Raw genomic sequence first — 16,116 nt, forward strand, 5'->3', positions numbered from 1 at the left:
TTTAAGAAAAAAAAGAAAGAAAGCAGTGAACCTGGTTATAAATCCTGAAATATATTACATTTTAAAATATCCTAGTATAACAAAAACTAATTTTAAATCAAATTAAACAAACAAACAAACAAATAAAAACAGTAGCAGCAGAGGTTACCTGTCTGAGCACCTACATTTTCTTAGGAGGGGATCGTGTCTCACCAGCCATATAGCCCATAAACCTTCTCAAAAAGAGTGAGCCAGAAGAAATTGTAACACAGATTTGATTTCACAACGTCTAAGCTCCCCAGACCCCAAGCTGGGGATTCACTGAACGAAGAGAATTTATTTTTCCATCGTTTTCTTCTTGAGAAAAAGAAGAGATGATTTTGAAAGTCAATTACTTCTTTCAATGCCTTCGATACCTTCTCAAAAGTCTGATCAAGTGCTTGAGGAAAGCAAGTCTCTTGATGGATTTTCTAATGTTCCAGGGTATTTTCTTATTGGTAGCATATACAGAAAGATTTCAAAGTTCAGTGGAATAAAAGCCAGCAGAAATGACCAATCAATTTTAGGCATCAAAAAAGAAAAAAACTATTAAAAACTTTAAATAAAATAGTTCATATTTATGTGTGTTTGTGTGTGTATAGTCCAGTTTTCAACATGGTGACATAAAAGCAATATCAGAAAGAATTACTTTCAAAATACAATTCAGAATTACAATTTTAACAATACACAATAATTTTACAATAATTCAGATTTTGGCAAGATAATGATTATACACATTTGATAAATACATTTTTACCTCTCATAATAGCAATAAAGATTATACAAAAGTTATTAAACAATATGAATATATATTTAACTTTCACTTAAATATCTAGGCTGTTTTATTCGGGTTCTTCCGGAATGATTTGTTCATATTCTTTACCTTAATATTTGAGGGAAGTCAAGTAGATATTCATGTTTTTAAAGTCTAACATGACCATTCCTGCCCTTTTCATTCTAACATGTGAGTGTAGGATCCAGAAATAACTTGACAAAGCTATGTTTTAATATAGTGTGAATGCACAAAAGATGGATAAATAGTAAATAAAACTAAAGGTGAAATAATCTCAGATTTTTTTATGATACAGTTGGTTAATTTGGTAAAATGTTTTTAAAGGCTACCTACATTTTTCTTGGTGCTTTATCCCACCCAACACAAACCTTGAGTTTTTCATCAGAGAGGGTGTTTTGTGTTTTAAAATTCATTAATCTATGTACATGTGATATGTAACTATTCAAAGTGTATGTATCATAATTTATGTGGCAACCAGATGGTCTCTACACAAACATATGAATGATGATTTAATTAAGCAGTTCTTTCTCCTTCATTTATTTCTCTATCCCAAATGGTATGCATCCTCCAAAGTATGGTCATTTAGTGAAAGAAGTACCAAGTATTTCTTTCTGTTAATAAGTCAGAGGTACTTATATATGTATGTAAGCCCCACAATAACCCTGTGCAAGTCACATTCTTTTAGATGAGATTAGAATATCCTAAAATAAATTAGAAACTCCTCTTATGTATCTTTTTCTGAGGTGAAATGAGACACTGCACAGTTAGAGGTACTATTCTATTTGCCAACAATCAACCTTCCAATTTTAATATTATTTAATTCTATGGAAAAAACAAATTTTATTACATTCCTTTTTAAAATGGGGGAAAAGCTGTACAAGTAAGCATGATCAAACCTCTGTTAGAGCTGGTTAATACTGATCTTTTATTATTGCCTCGAAGTCTCTCTAGTAGTGTCCAAGAAATTATGTTTAAGGTCCATCTGAAGGAAAAAAAAGCACTGGAGAGGCAAGAAAGAACTCGGGTAAAAGCTTCGGAGGGTTGTAGGGAGATGGAACTTGCTGTTTAAAAAAATTACGTTGAGTTCTGGAGCATCTCCATTCCTTAACACACCTTCCAAACCCATCATTGGGATAGTTTTACCCATGTTTTAAAGGCTCCTATTATATGCAGTTTCGGGGCTTTCATAAATTCAGAAAGTAAAGGAATATGAAGAGTGGAGAGTATTGAAGGCTTCAGAGTAGGGCTATAAGAGACTCGATACTGCTAAATAAGTCCCCAAACAAAAACATTCAGTCCACCCCACCCCAAAACCTGTGTAATAGGAGAAAATGCACAGCCAGAAGCATTGAAGAAAAGCATGTAGCCTTGAATAAATTATACACTGAACAGTCTAGAACCAAAGAAAAAAAATCAAACAACATACAGATAAACAAAAAGGCATAAGGAGCATCTATTCTCCTTACGTCTTTAGGTGAGTACCTCTACCTCAGTGAAGTTTAGTTATGAAAGCAACTCATTTGTTTTTTAAATTAAAAAGCTGTGTTTCCCATCATGCTCCATTGTCTAGAATCTATCCTTTTTGATTGGTTGGTGAAAACAAAAAGCAAAACACAGACACATGCATGCGTGCACACACACACACTTATACTCTCTCCTAAAATGTGAAAAATGCAAATATATAACACTGGTATTAGAAATCACTTCAGCTTTATACTTGAGAACTTATAGGCCCTTGATTCGACCCCCCCAAAATATTTGTCCTTGTCCTTATTCTTTAAATGCCCAACCACCAAAAGAAAAAAGGAAAAAAAAAAAAGGCTTTAAATGCACATGTTTCAAGTCAGCGTCTTGTTAACAAAAAAGGTAGCATTTTCTTCACTTTGGCCATTGTTAAAGATGCAGGCATAGATCAGGGAATGTTAGACTAGCATGTATTAAAAAAAAATGCAACATTAACAGAGCATATATCTTTCAAAAAAGACTAAAACACTAACAAATACAAGTCAATGCACATATTTTAAACTAGTGTAATTTTATCTACATTGGAATAAATGTTATTTTGTATACCAGACATTGCAATACTGTTCATTTCCCTTATCATGCAAACATGCCAATTTTGTCATTAAAAAGCTTTATTGAGTCATATTCATGTATCCCTCCCACCCAAATTAAGGGAAAAAACAAATAAATCCCTCAAGATTTCATAAACTATGAACATAAAGCTGCTAGCCAATATGGTAAAGGTAGGATTTTCAGATTTGTATTAAAAAATTGATGTACTTTAGGTAGATGTTTCCCTCACCCATTACAAATCTTTGCAACACAATGTGAAGTTACGCTACTCTGAAATTTATACCAACTGTACAAAAACAAAAGAGACCATGAAAAAAATCTTGTATGTTCTTCATGGCCTGAGAGCATATACATTTTTGAGTAATTTAAAAGGGTAACTACAAGAGCCTGACAAGTTTCTGTATCTCACCTCTTCTGTCTCTTTATCTATAGGATTTGTAAATGAAAGTAATATCTTAATAGCAGAGGTCTAGGCTATCTCCCTCTTCTTCTCTCCTAACTAATCCTACTCAATTTTCTCATCTTCCTGAGCATCTTCCATGAACAGCATTGCAAGTTGGTTTAAAAAAAAAAAAAGAAAAAAAGAAAGAAGAAAAAGAAAGTTTTACAAGGGTTTTGTTGGTTAATTATTTACTGGTGGAGTCACTCCACCAGGAGTTTGATTTCATTGGCTAGCAGCTGGTTCATGTTGAACAGGCCCCCTGGGAGCTTGGTGAGCAGCTCTCGCTCCGTGCTTTCAGGGTCGCTGTCGACAGAGCTGGAACTTGCGCTCATGTTGTCGACAGCAGCGCTGGCTGGGGGACCCAGCTCCGGCTCACTAGTCTCACTGGCTGTGGACACCACGGAGAGCAGGGACATACGCCGGGTGAGCCGGCCAGAGGGCAGAAGGGAGGCGGCATAGTCCGCTATGATACCAGCTACATCTAGATTACAAGCCTTATCAAAGGCGATGAAACCTACATTTGCATTGGCCTCGCAGACACAGAAGGAGCCGTCATCTTTCATCAACAGGTCAATGCCACACACATCCATCCCCAGGATATTAGACACCTGGATAGCTAGCTGCTTCCCCTGTTCACTCAATGAGCACATCATCCCCACGCCACCTGGCAAAAGAGAAACAAAATAAAAATTTACCAAAATTACAGGTTTTTCAAATAAAACTAAAGCTGGCCTCTGAGGCTAACTCTTTCTTCTCAATCAGCAGTGAAAACAAAGGTGTAATTCTGGTGTAAAATTGGGACTTTGAAGTCTAAGTTTCCTTCATTAGAGAATCTCTTTTTAACCCAGTCTCTCAAAGAATTGATGACTTAGTACTTTTTCAATACACTATTTTTTCTGAAGACATTAAACTTTCACTGAAGCCAATCATACTTGCAATAATATTAACCAAGTAGAAGAGACTTTTGCATAAACACAATTAAACCCCTTTATTTTGTATATGACAAAAGTATTCAGTTTTTGACTTGTAAAAACAATAGAGATGCATAATAGGGATAGAGAACAGGATGGAATCTGAGAACATGGTGACCTGAACGTGGCTCTCTTCCTCTACAGTACCATTCCAAACTATCTACCATTCCTAAGCCAAAAGGATTGTGGGGCTTAAGGTAGCTGGTTGACTGTAGGTTGAGTCTTGGATTTTGCTGGTATCTGAGACAAAGGAATTAGAACTAGATTTTCTCATTTAGAGACCTGCTCAGGAACCTCTGAGATAAGCACTAGCAAGCACAGAATTTTGAGAAGAGCTTGGCTCAAAGAGCTCTGTGTATCCACAGGAGAAAAGCTGACATCAGCATTAGGTGAGTATGCTTGATGTCTCTGACCCCAAAGAGGCCAAAAAGTAACTGCACAGGTGAGCTGAGTCCTCCCTACCACTGAGGCTGGAAGAGTAGGGTTGTCCAGGAAACAGGAAGGCTTCTTTGAAGCACCTCAGCAGGTGACTGGCACACTAGCCAACTAATTAAACGTCTCCACTGCTTGGCATCTGTAGGACTGAGGCCATCTGAATGCTCCAAATAACCAAAGCAGAGCCCTGATGTGACAACAACAACAAACTTAATAAGCTATCTACAACTTGAATGACAGAAATAAGATCATTTTAAGGAGATTCAAGTTCAGCACAAAAAGACTTTCCAAACCTAAAACAAAAACATGATTACCCAACTAAAAACTTTAGCAGAGGAACTGAAGGAGAGTACAGTCACCTTTGGGAGTTAACTTATAACTTGGAAAATCAAATGTAAGAAATATTTCAAAGCTTATAGAAAAAAATTGAGGTGAAGTCACAAAAGAAAGATGAGAAATTTGGAGAACTGAATCATAGAAAAACTTTTCCAGGAGAGAAAAGGATGGAGGAGAAGCAATAAAGGAAGAAATTTTCCTGGAACTGTAGAAAAACTGAGCCTGCTGATTGGACTGAATGAGAAAAGATACATTTCTAAAAATGTTCTGATAAAATTTTTGAGCTCTACAAAAAAAAGAAAAAAAACTTAGAAAGAACAAATTACCCCCCTCCCAAAATAATCTGAGTAGATACGGACATTCAATTGCAATGATGTAACTTATAACAGATGTTACCTCAGGGCCAATCTTCCTCAACAACAACAACAAAAAAGATACAGGAAGATGAAGGTGGGGAGTTAACAGTGGTGAGTAATGATTCTTGCAATATAGGTATAATTAACTCCAAATAGATAAAGACTGCCTGGAAATGGATGATGTAAGTACTATATAAGAATTCTTGAAACAGAAGAGGCATACAGTAAGAGGAATTCTAATATAGACTTGGACTAAAATCATTAAATGATTTCAGCAAAACACTGGAATGTAAAAGCCCACGAAAGCAGGGATTTTTGTCTGTTTTGTTCACTGCTATATACAAAATACTGCTATAACAGTACTTGACACTTAAGAGGTACTCAAAAATATTTGTTCAATGAATGAATGAGTCAAGAGAGAGGAGTAGAAAGGAAAGTAAAACTGTTCTAATCTTCTCATTGGAGGAGAGAGGGATCAAGCGATGACAGAGGAAAAGTGAAGGTATTCCAAAGACTTCATATTATTATGAGGGCAGAGGGGCGTAAGAAAGAAAGAGCATCAGGGAAAATTGTTATCTTCTCAAATAAAAGTAGAAAATATGTGTCTGATTATAAGTGTAGGGAAAGAGAAGGTAACCACTAATAGAATGCAAAACCATGGCTGAGCCTCCAGATTAACTGAGTTTGGGAACACAGGTGGAAATGGAATTAATGGTACCTTATAAATCAGCAAAACTTAGAAAAGAAAAAACAGGAAAGAACAATTTAAATAATAAACACAAAATAAGATTGGAGAAATAAAATGAAGGGCATTAACAATTACACTAAAAACAAACTGAAAAGTTCCCATTAAAAAGACAGAAACTTGTCAGATTGGAATGAAAAACAAAACTTAACTATATGCTGCTTATAATAAACATACTTTAAACAAAATGAAAAAGAAATTTTGAAAACTAAAGCGAGTGGGCAAAGAGATAAGTGACAAAGGCAAAACAAACTTCACTTCTTAGCCTTATATCTCTTGACTAGAGCATATATACCGTATATGCATTTTTCCCTTTATCAAACATTAACAATAAACAATCATGTTTTTGGCCACAAAGAAAACTTTAACAAATTTTAATACTTTTACAGGCCACATTCTCTGACAATAACCCAAAAAAATTAGAAATTAGAAATTAATAATTTAACTAACCAAAAGAATATTAACTACTACAAACTGCACAATTGATTCCTTGAATTAAAAGAAAATGAGAACCATCTGAAAGAGAAAAACCGCTTCATACCAAAAACTTCGTTTTGAAATCAGAAAGAAGAAATTTAGTACTGAGAAAGAAACTAAGAGAGATTTAATAAAGACAAAAAGTAGAACAAATAGAACAGAAAAAATAGAAAGGACAAAAAAATCAAATGCTACTTTGACAAGATTAAGCATGACATCAAAGACAGAATCGCGTTGGGCCGGCCCTGTGGCTTGGCGGTTAAGTGTGCGCGCTCCGCTGCTGGCGGCCCAGGTTCGGATCCCGGGCGCGCACCGACGCACCGCTTCTCCGGCCATGCTGAGGCCGCGTCCCACATACAGCAACTAGAAGGATGTGCAGCTATGACATACAACTATCTACCGGGGCTTTGGGGGGAAAATAAATAAATAAATAAATAAATAAAATCTTAAAAAAAAAAAAAAAAGACAGAATCGCAGACAAAGGAAAGATTAAAAGAAACATAAGCAATTATCTCATGAAACTGGCAAAAAAAATCTGAAACCTAAACAAATGGATGATTTCTAAGCAAATGATAAATTACCAACACTGACTCAAGAAGAAGCAAACTTAGGCCAATTATTGCAGAAGAGATTGGAATAGTGATAAAAGAGCTACTACTACAAAAAGAACCAGGACCAGATGGGTTCAGAGCTGAGTTTTATTTAGCTATCCAATGTCTTTTATTCCAATGTCACTTTATCTACAGAACGCCCTAGGAAAAGACTGCAAATTCCTCAATACACTGAATAAAGCCAGTGTAACCTTAACATCAAACGTTATCAAGAAGTGTAAACAATAACAGTATGGGCCAATCTTACTTATGAAAATAGACGTCCATATTCTAAATAAACAACTGAATTCAAATTTTCAAAAGAACAATATGCTATTACCAATTCAAAGGAGGTTTATTCTATTCAGCGGTAGCTCAAAAAAATGTTTTTTAAATCTAAAATTTATCAACATAATCCATTACACATCAAGAAATTAAAGGTGAAAAACACACAAATGATCTTATCAACAGAAGGATGCCAAAAAGGCACTGGATAAAATTTGACAATCATTCCTACTAAAAACTCTAGTAGAATGAAGCTACATAAACATCCTAAATAACAAAATATTAAATCTATTTCAATGAAAATCAGAAACTAGACAGAGATATTTAAGATCATTATTACTTAACATTGTACCAGAGATTCTAAAACAGTGGTTCTCAACTGAGGAGAATTTGGAAATTTTAAGGTGGCATTTTTGAATGTTTAATGGAGATTGGAGGGGGAGGGCTCTAACTGGCATTTAGTGGTTATTGGTCAGAAATGCTAACAAAAATCACAAACTACCCAACTGAAAAGTGGGCAAATATAATGAAAAGTAATTCATATAAAAATAAAGATAAGTGACCAATAAGCTATGAAAAGATACTCTCACCATTAATAGTTAGGGAAATACAAATTAAAATAACAGTGATGGGGGCTGGCCCAGTGGGGTAGTGGTTAAGTTCGCACACTTGCTTCGGTGGCCCGGGGTTCGCAGGTTTGGATCCCGGGCACTGCTATGCACTGCTTATCAAGCCATGCTGTGGCAGGTGTCCCACATAAAAAGTAGAAGAAGATGGGCATGGATGTGAGCCTAGTGCCAATCTTCTTCAGCAAAAAGAGGAGGACTGGCAACAGATGTTAGCTCAGGGCTAATCTTCCTCACCCAAAAAATAAATAAATAAAAAATAAAATAACAGTAAGGTATCATTTAACTCCCATTTGATTAGCAACAACTACATATAAAAAAAATAACCATGCTTGTGAGGAGGGAGGAAAAAAGGGTATTTTAATATGTTGCAAGTTGAAGTGCAGAGTTATAGCCTTTGGGAAAGCAATCTAGCCAAATCTAGAAAAATTTAAAATACATATATTTTGATCCAGCAATACCAACCTTGAGACTCAGCAAGACAAAAGCACCAGTATGTAAAAGCATATTCACAAGGATATGTATTTATAGTAATACTGCTCACAGTAGCAAAAAACTGAAAATACATTGCAAATCAATAAAGGGATAGACGTATATGGTACATGAAAGGAGAGTGGAAGGGTTAGGAAAAAAGGGGTGCAAAGTATGAAAGGATCATATTTAAATAACATTATAAAATTATTTGTATGTATAAAATGATTTACAACGTTTTAAGGTCAACCAAAAACATTCATTATAGAAAAACCAGTCTTTGCAAAAATAGCTTGAAAGTTGATTTCCAGGGACAACCACAGTTATCTAACATTTAGATGAATATCCATCAGATGTGTGTGGTGTGTATGAAATTTCATATAACTGAGATCATATTATTGTTAATAAGTAGTAAGAAGAGTATGAGAGGCATAGAGCTTAACAGTTAAAAAAGATGGTTAAATTTATAACATTTATTTGAAAATCTAGATGATGTCTGCATAGCTTCCATGTAATCTTTCCAATTTTGAAGCCAAGGTATTCAAGAGGTAGTAAAATAAAGTGGTTAAGAGGACAACTCAGAGCCAAACAGTATATCTGCATCCTAGCTATAGCATTTATTAGATCTGTTACCTTGAGCAAGTCACTTAGCTGCTCTGGGTCTTCCCTGTCTGTAAAATGGAAATACTAACAATACCTGCAGAATTGCTCTGAGGATTAAAGAAATTAATAGTCATAAAGCACTTAGTATAGTACCAGCCTAAAGAGATGTTAGCTGTTATTACTGTTAATACTGAATATGGAAGAATATTCATTATTGAAAAAGGCCTCTCTGGGGATAGAGTAATGAGGGCATTCAATTTTGAAGAACAAGGTAGAGAGGCTCTTGCTCTATCAGACATCTAGGTATAAGGCCAGAGACATCTAGGTATAATGCCTGTACGATTGATATTCACATACGAAAAGAACAGTACAACAGACCAGAGGGCCCTGAAACAGACCAATGCATATGTGGAAATTCAATACATAAAAAAGATGGCATTACAAATCAGTAATAAACAGACTATTCAATAAATAGTGCTGGGACAACTCATTATTCATTTGGAAAAAAGAAAACGGGACCCTACCTCACACTGAACAACAAAATCAATTTTGGGTAAACATGATAAGCAAAACTTCAAAATTTTAAGAAGACTATATACAAGAACAGAATATGAACATGGGGTGAAGAATTTCTTCAATAAAAAATAAAGCAGAACCAGGAAAAAAAAAACTGGAAAAGTGACAAAAATGTGGAGATTAAACAACATGCTACTGAACAACCAATGGATCATTGATGAAATTAAAGGAGAAATCAAAAACTATCTGGAAACAAACGAAAATGATAACATGCCATATCAAACCATATGGGACGCAGCAAAAGCGGTCCTGAGAGGGAAACTCATAGCGATACAAGCCCACCTTAACAAACAAGAAAAAGCCCTAATAGGCAACCTTAAATTACACCTAACAGAACTAGAAAAAGAAGAACAAACAAAGCCCAAAGCCAGCAGAAGGAGAGAAATAACAAAAATCAGAGCAGAAATAAATGATATTGAGACCAAAAAAACAGTAGAAAGGATTAATGAAACAAAGAGTTGGTTCTTCGAGAAGATAAACAAAATAGACAAACCCTTAGCCAGGCTTACTAAGAAAAAAAGAGAAAAGGCTCAAGTAAATAAAATTAGAAATGAAAGAGGAGAAATTACAACGGATACCATGGAAATACAGAGGATTATAAGAGAATACTATGAGAAATTATATGCCAACAAATTGGACAATCTAGAAGAAATGGATAAATTCTTAGACTTATACAACCTCCCAAAATTGAACCAAGAAGAAATGGAGAATCTGAATAGACCAATAACAAGTAAAGAGATTGAAACAGTAATCAAAAACCTCCCAAAAAATAAAAGTCCAGGACCAGATGGCTTCTCCAGTGAATTTTACCAAACATTCAAAGAAGATTTAATACCCATCCTCCTCAAACTATTCCAAAAAATAGAGGAAGATGGAACACTTCCTGAATCATTCTATGAGGCCAACATCACCCTGATACCAAAACCAGACAAAGACAATACAAAGAAAGAAAATTACACGCCAATATCGCTGATGAACATTGATGCAAAAATCCTCAACAAAATATTGGCAAACCGAATACAACAATATATTAAAAAGATCATACACCATGATCAAGTGGGATTTATACCAGAGACGCAGGGATGGTTCAACATCCGCAAATCAATCAACGTGATACATCACATCAACAAAACAAAGAATAAAAACCACATGATCATCTCAATAGACGCAGAGAAGGCATTTGACAAGATACAACACCCATTTATGATAAAAACTCTCAATAAAATGGGAATAGAAGGAAAGTACCTCAACATAATAAAGGCCATATATGACAAACCCACAGCTAACATCATACTCAACGGGGAAAGACTGAAAGCCATTCCTCTGAGAACAGGAACGAGGCAGGGCTGCCCACTCTCACCACTCCTGTTCAACATAGTACTGGAGGTTTTGGCCAGAGCAATTAGGCAAGAAAAAGGAATAAAAGGAATCCAAATAGGTAACGAAGAAGTGAAACTCTCACTATTTGCAGATGACATGATTGTATATATAGAAAACCCTAAAGAATCTGTTGGAAAACTGTTAGAAACAATCAACAACTACAGCAAAGTTGCAGGGTACAAAATCAATCTACAAAAATCAGTTGCATTTCTATATGCTAATAATGAACTAACAGAAAGAGAGCTCAAAAAGATAATACCATTTACAATTGCATCAAAAAGAATAAAATACCTAGGAATAAATCTTACCAAGGAGGTGAAGGACCTATACAATGAGAACTACAAGACATTATTGAGGGAAATCCACGATGACATAAAGAAATGGAAAGATATCCCATGCACGTGGATTGGAAGAATAAACATAGTTAAAATGTCTATATTACCTAAAGCAATCTACAGATTCAATGCAATCCCAATCAGAATCCCAATGACATTCTTCACAGAAATAGAAAAAAGAATACTAAAATTTATATGGGGCAACAAAAGACCCCGAATAGCTAAAGAAATCCTAAAGAAAAAGAACAAAGCAGGAGGCATCACAATTCCTGACTTCAAAACATACTACAAAGCAATAGTAATCAAAACAGCATGGTACTGGTACAAAAACAGACACACAGATCAATGGAACAGAATTGAAAGCCCAGAAATAAAACCACACATATATGGACAGCTAATTTTCGACAAAGGTGCTAAGAACATGCAATGGAGAAAGGAAAGTCTCTTCAATAAATGGTGTTGGGAAAACTGGACAGCCACATGCAAAAGAATGAAAGTGGACCATGTGTTATCGCCATTCACAAAAATTAACTCAAAATGGATCAAAGACCTGAAGGTGAGACCTGAAACTATAAAACTCATAGAAGAAAATATTGGCAACACACTATTTGACATTGGTTTTAAAGGAATCTTTTCGGATGACATGCCTACCCAGACTAGGGAAACTAAAGAAAAAATAAACAAGTGGGACTTTATCAGATTAAAGAGCTTTTATAAGACAAATGAAACCAGAATCAAGATGAACAGACAACCAACCAGCTGGGAGAGAATATTTGCAAAACATACATCTGACAAGGGGTTGATCTCCATAATATATAAAGAACTCACACAATTGAACAACAAAAAAACAAACAACCCGATCAAAAAATGGGCAGAGGAAATGAACAGACACTTCTCCAAGGAAGATATACAGATGGCCAATAGGCACATGAAAAGATGCTCAACATCACTAATCATCAGGGAAATGCAAATCAAAACAACACTAAGATACCACCTCACGCCCGTTAGAATGGCTATAATCACCAAGACAAAAAACAACAAATGTTGGAGAGGATGTGGAGAAACAGGAACCCTCATACACAGCTGGAGGGAATGCAAACTGGTGCAGCCTCTACGGAAAACGGTATGGAGATTCCTCAAAGAATTAAAAATAGAGATGCCCTATGATCCAGCCATCCCACTACTGGGAATCTATCCAACGCACCTGAAATCAACAATCCAAAGAGGCTTATGCACCCCTATGTTCATTGCAGCATTATTCACCATAGCCAAGAAGTGGAAGCAACCTAAGTGTCCCTCGACTGACGATTGGATCAAGAAAATGTGGTATATATATACAATGGAATACTACTCAGCCATAAAAAAAGACAAAATCGTCCCATTTGCAACAACATGGATGGGCCTGGAGCGTATTATGTTAAGTGAAATAAGCCAGAAAGAGAAAGACAAACACTGTATGATCTCACTCATATGTGGAATATAAACCAACACATGGACAGAGAAAACTGGACTGTGGTTACCCGGGCAGTGGGGGTGGGGGGTGGGCACAAGGGGTGAAGGGAGTCATATATGGGGTGATGGACAAACAAAGATGTACAACCCAAAATTTCACAATGTTAGAAACCATTAAAACATCAATAAAAAAAAAATAAAATAAAATAAAAATAAAATAAAAAAAAAAAGTTCTTATTAGAACACAAAAAAATAAATAAATAAATAAAGCAGAGGGGCCGGCCCCGTGGCGTAGTGGTTAAGTGTATGCGCTCCGCTGCTAGCGGCCGGGTTCGGATCCCGGGCACGCACCAGTGCACTGCTTGTCAGGCCATGCTGTGGCAGCGTCCCACATAAAACGGAGGAAGATGAGCACAGATGTTAGCTCAGGGCCAGTCTTCCTCAGCAAAAAACAGGAGGATTGGCATGGATGTTAGCTCAGGGCTGATCTTCCTCACAAAAAAATAAAAATAAATAAAAATAAATAAAGCAGAGATGTCCACATGCAAAAGAATGTAAGTAGACCATTATCTTAACACCATACACAGAAATTAACTCAAAATGGATTAAAGACTTGAAGATAAGACCTGAAGCCATAAAACGCCTAGAAGAAAACATAGACAGTACACCCTTTGACATCAGTCTTAGCAGCATCTTTTTGAATACCATGTCTACTCAAGCATGGGAAACAAAAGAAAAAATAAACAAATGGGACTACATCAGACTAAAGAGTTTCTGCAAGGCAAAGGACACCATGAACAAAAAGAAAAGACAACTCACCAACTGGGAGAAAATATTTGCAAATCGTATATCCCACAAGAGGTTAATCTCCAAAATATATAAAGAACTTACACAACTCAACAACAACAAAAACCAAGCCAATGAAAACATGGGCAGAGGATATGAACAAACATTTTCCCAAAGAAGACATACAGGTGGCCAACCAGCACACAAAAAGATGTTCAACATCACTAACTGTTAGGGAAATGCAAATCAAAACTACAATGAAATATCACCTTACACCTGTCAGCACGGCTATAATTACCAAGACAAAAAATAACAAATGTTGGAGAAGATGTGGAGAAAAGAGCACCCTCATACACTGCTAGTGGGAATGCAAACTGGTGCAGCCACTATGGAAAACAGTATGGAGATTTCTCAAAAAATTAAAAACAGAAATATCGTTAAGATCTAGATATCCCACTCCTGGGTATTTATCCAAAGAACTTGAAATCAACAATTCAGAGACTTATGCACCCCTATATTCATTGCAGCATTATTCACAATAGTCAAGACATGGAAGCAACCCAAGTGCCCATTGACTGATGACTGGATAAAGATGTGGTATATATATACAATGGAATACTACTGAGTCATAAAAAAAAGACAAAATCATCCCATTTGCAACAACATGGATGAACCTTGAGGGTTTGATGTTAAGCGAAGTAAGCCAGACAGAGAAAGACAAATACGGCATGATTTCACTCATATGTGGAAAATAAACAAACACATGGACAAAGAGAACAGATTATTGGTTACCAGACGGGAAAAGGATTGGGGGTAGGCAAAAGGGGTAAAGGGGCATATATATATGGTGACAGATAAAAATTAGACTATTGGTGAGTACGATGCAGTCTACACAGAACAGATAAATAATAATGTACACCTGAAATTTCACAATGTTATAAACAATGATGACCTCAATAAAATAAAAAATATACATATTTGTGAAACGAAAAGAAGAAAATCAATAGCTCATATAATTTTAGCCATTTATATTTGCAAATTGTAAGTGCAGTTTACAAAGCAACTCTCTGTACATATTATCTCACTTGTTTCTTGAAGTAAAAATGGAATTAGCATGAAAATAAAACGATAAAGGATGAATATACCTGATATTCAAATGAAAAATTTCTGTCCAACAAAATATGTAACTTTTAAAAGAGAAGAGACATCAGACTGGGATGAAAATCTTGTATTTACAATTCATGTAAGTCATGAAGGATTTGAAATCAGATTACATGAAGGACTCTTACAAGGCAGTATAAAAAAGGAAAGAAAAAACCCAATAAAAATGGAGGCAAAAGACCTGAACAGGAAATTCATAGATGAACATACCTGAATAGTACTAAAGGTCAGAGGTGCAAATTAAAAAAACAACATGATATAATTTCCACCAGTCTGTCAAAATGTTTAAAATCTATCAATATCACAAGTTGACAAGAAGGTGGCACTAGAAGAAACAGTATTTTAATGAGGAGAAATCAGAATCATTTGGCAATATCTAGGAAAGCTGAAGTTATATAATTCACTATGATACAGAAAGCCCACTTCTGGGCAAATGGGCTAACCTAGAAACACTCTTGGGCATGTATCTAAGGATACAAAAAAATGTTCATAGCAACAGTGTTTGTAAAAGCCCCAAACCGGAAACAGTCAACAAGTAAAATCATACAGCAGCAAAAATTAACGAACTACTGCTACAATGTTGACATGGATGATTCTCACAAATGATGCTAAGTGGGAAGAAAAGTGAGTATATATAGTTACAAACCATTTATATAAAGTTTTATAAAACACAAAATAATATCTTTTTTAGGAAGACAGAAGTACTGAAGGTACTTACAGGAAAGATAAACATCAAGTTCAGAACGTGGGGAGGAGAGGGAGAAATGATCAGCGAGTGCAAAGGAATCCTTTATACTATTCTTAATACTTTTTTGTAAGCCTCAGTTATCTCAAAATCAACAAAAAAAAGTATCACTTCTTAATATAAAACTAACTTTTTAAAAATTTCCTTTTGCATAAAGTATAAAAAGTAACTGTTAATTAAATCTCACAGTAGTAAGGTAAGAAAGTAAAGATGTCCCAGAAATGAAAAGATGCCATCCAGCTGTTAGCAGCTATTAAGCATGATGTGATATGATGGAAAATGGAAAATGGGACATGAAGAACTAATTCAAGGAGACACAAGTCATTTTTCAAGAGTAGAAACTGGGCTTTGTATCACTAATATCTTTCAACCCCGTGCACTCCTACTCTATCCCATGTTCTCAGAAACACGCCACTATACTGAATTTCACACTTACTAATACATTGCTTTTTCTTTT

The 16,116-nt window shown here is 35.5% G+C and overlaps 1 protein-coding gene across 8 annotated transcripts in view; it reads right to left on the bottom strand.

The window, feature by feature from the left end:
* The window catches only part of RIMKLB (ribosomal modification protein rimK like family member B), a 78,923-nt gene that overhangs the window by 9,445 nt on the left and 53,362 nt on the right, over positions 1–16,116 (bottom strand). For 4 of the 8 annotated variants that reach the window (XR_009222592.1, XR_009222593.1, XR_009222594.1 and 1 more), the window contains exon 6: positions 3,848–3,993. Coding sequence is in view for 3 of the 8 variants with exons in the window: in XM_058558857.1 (XP_058414840.1) it covers positions 3,530–3,993 (464 nt within the window). In the remaining 5 variants the exon portion in view is untranslated. Of the gene's footprint in view, positions 1–30; positions 3,994–16,116 lie in introns of those variants that run through there. The other 4 variants (XM_058558857.1, XM_058558854.1, XM_058558856.1 and 1 more) reach the window with 2 other exon arrangements.

Source organism: Diceros bicornis, chromosome 17 (assembly GCF_020826845.1).
Source record: "Diceros bicornis minor isolate mBicDic1 chromosome 17, mDicBic1.mat.cur, whole genome shotgun sequence".
NCBI classification, from domain to species: Eukaryota; Metazoa; Chordata; class Mammalia; order Perissodactyla; family Rhinocerotidae; genus Diceros; species Diceros bicornis.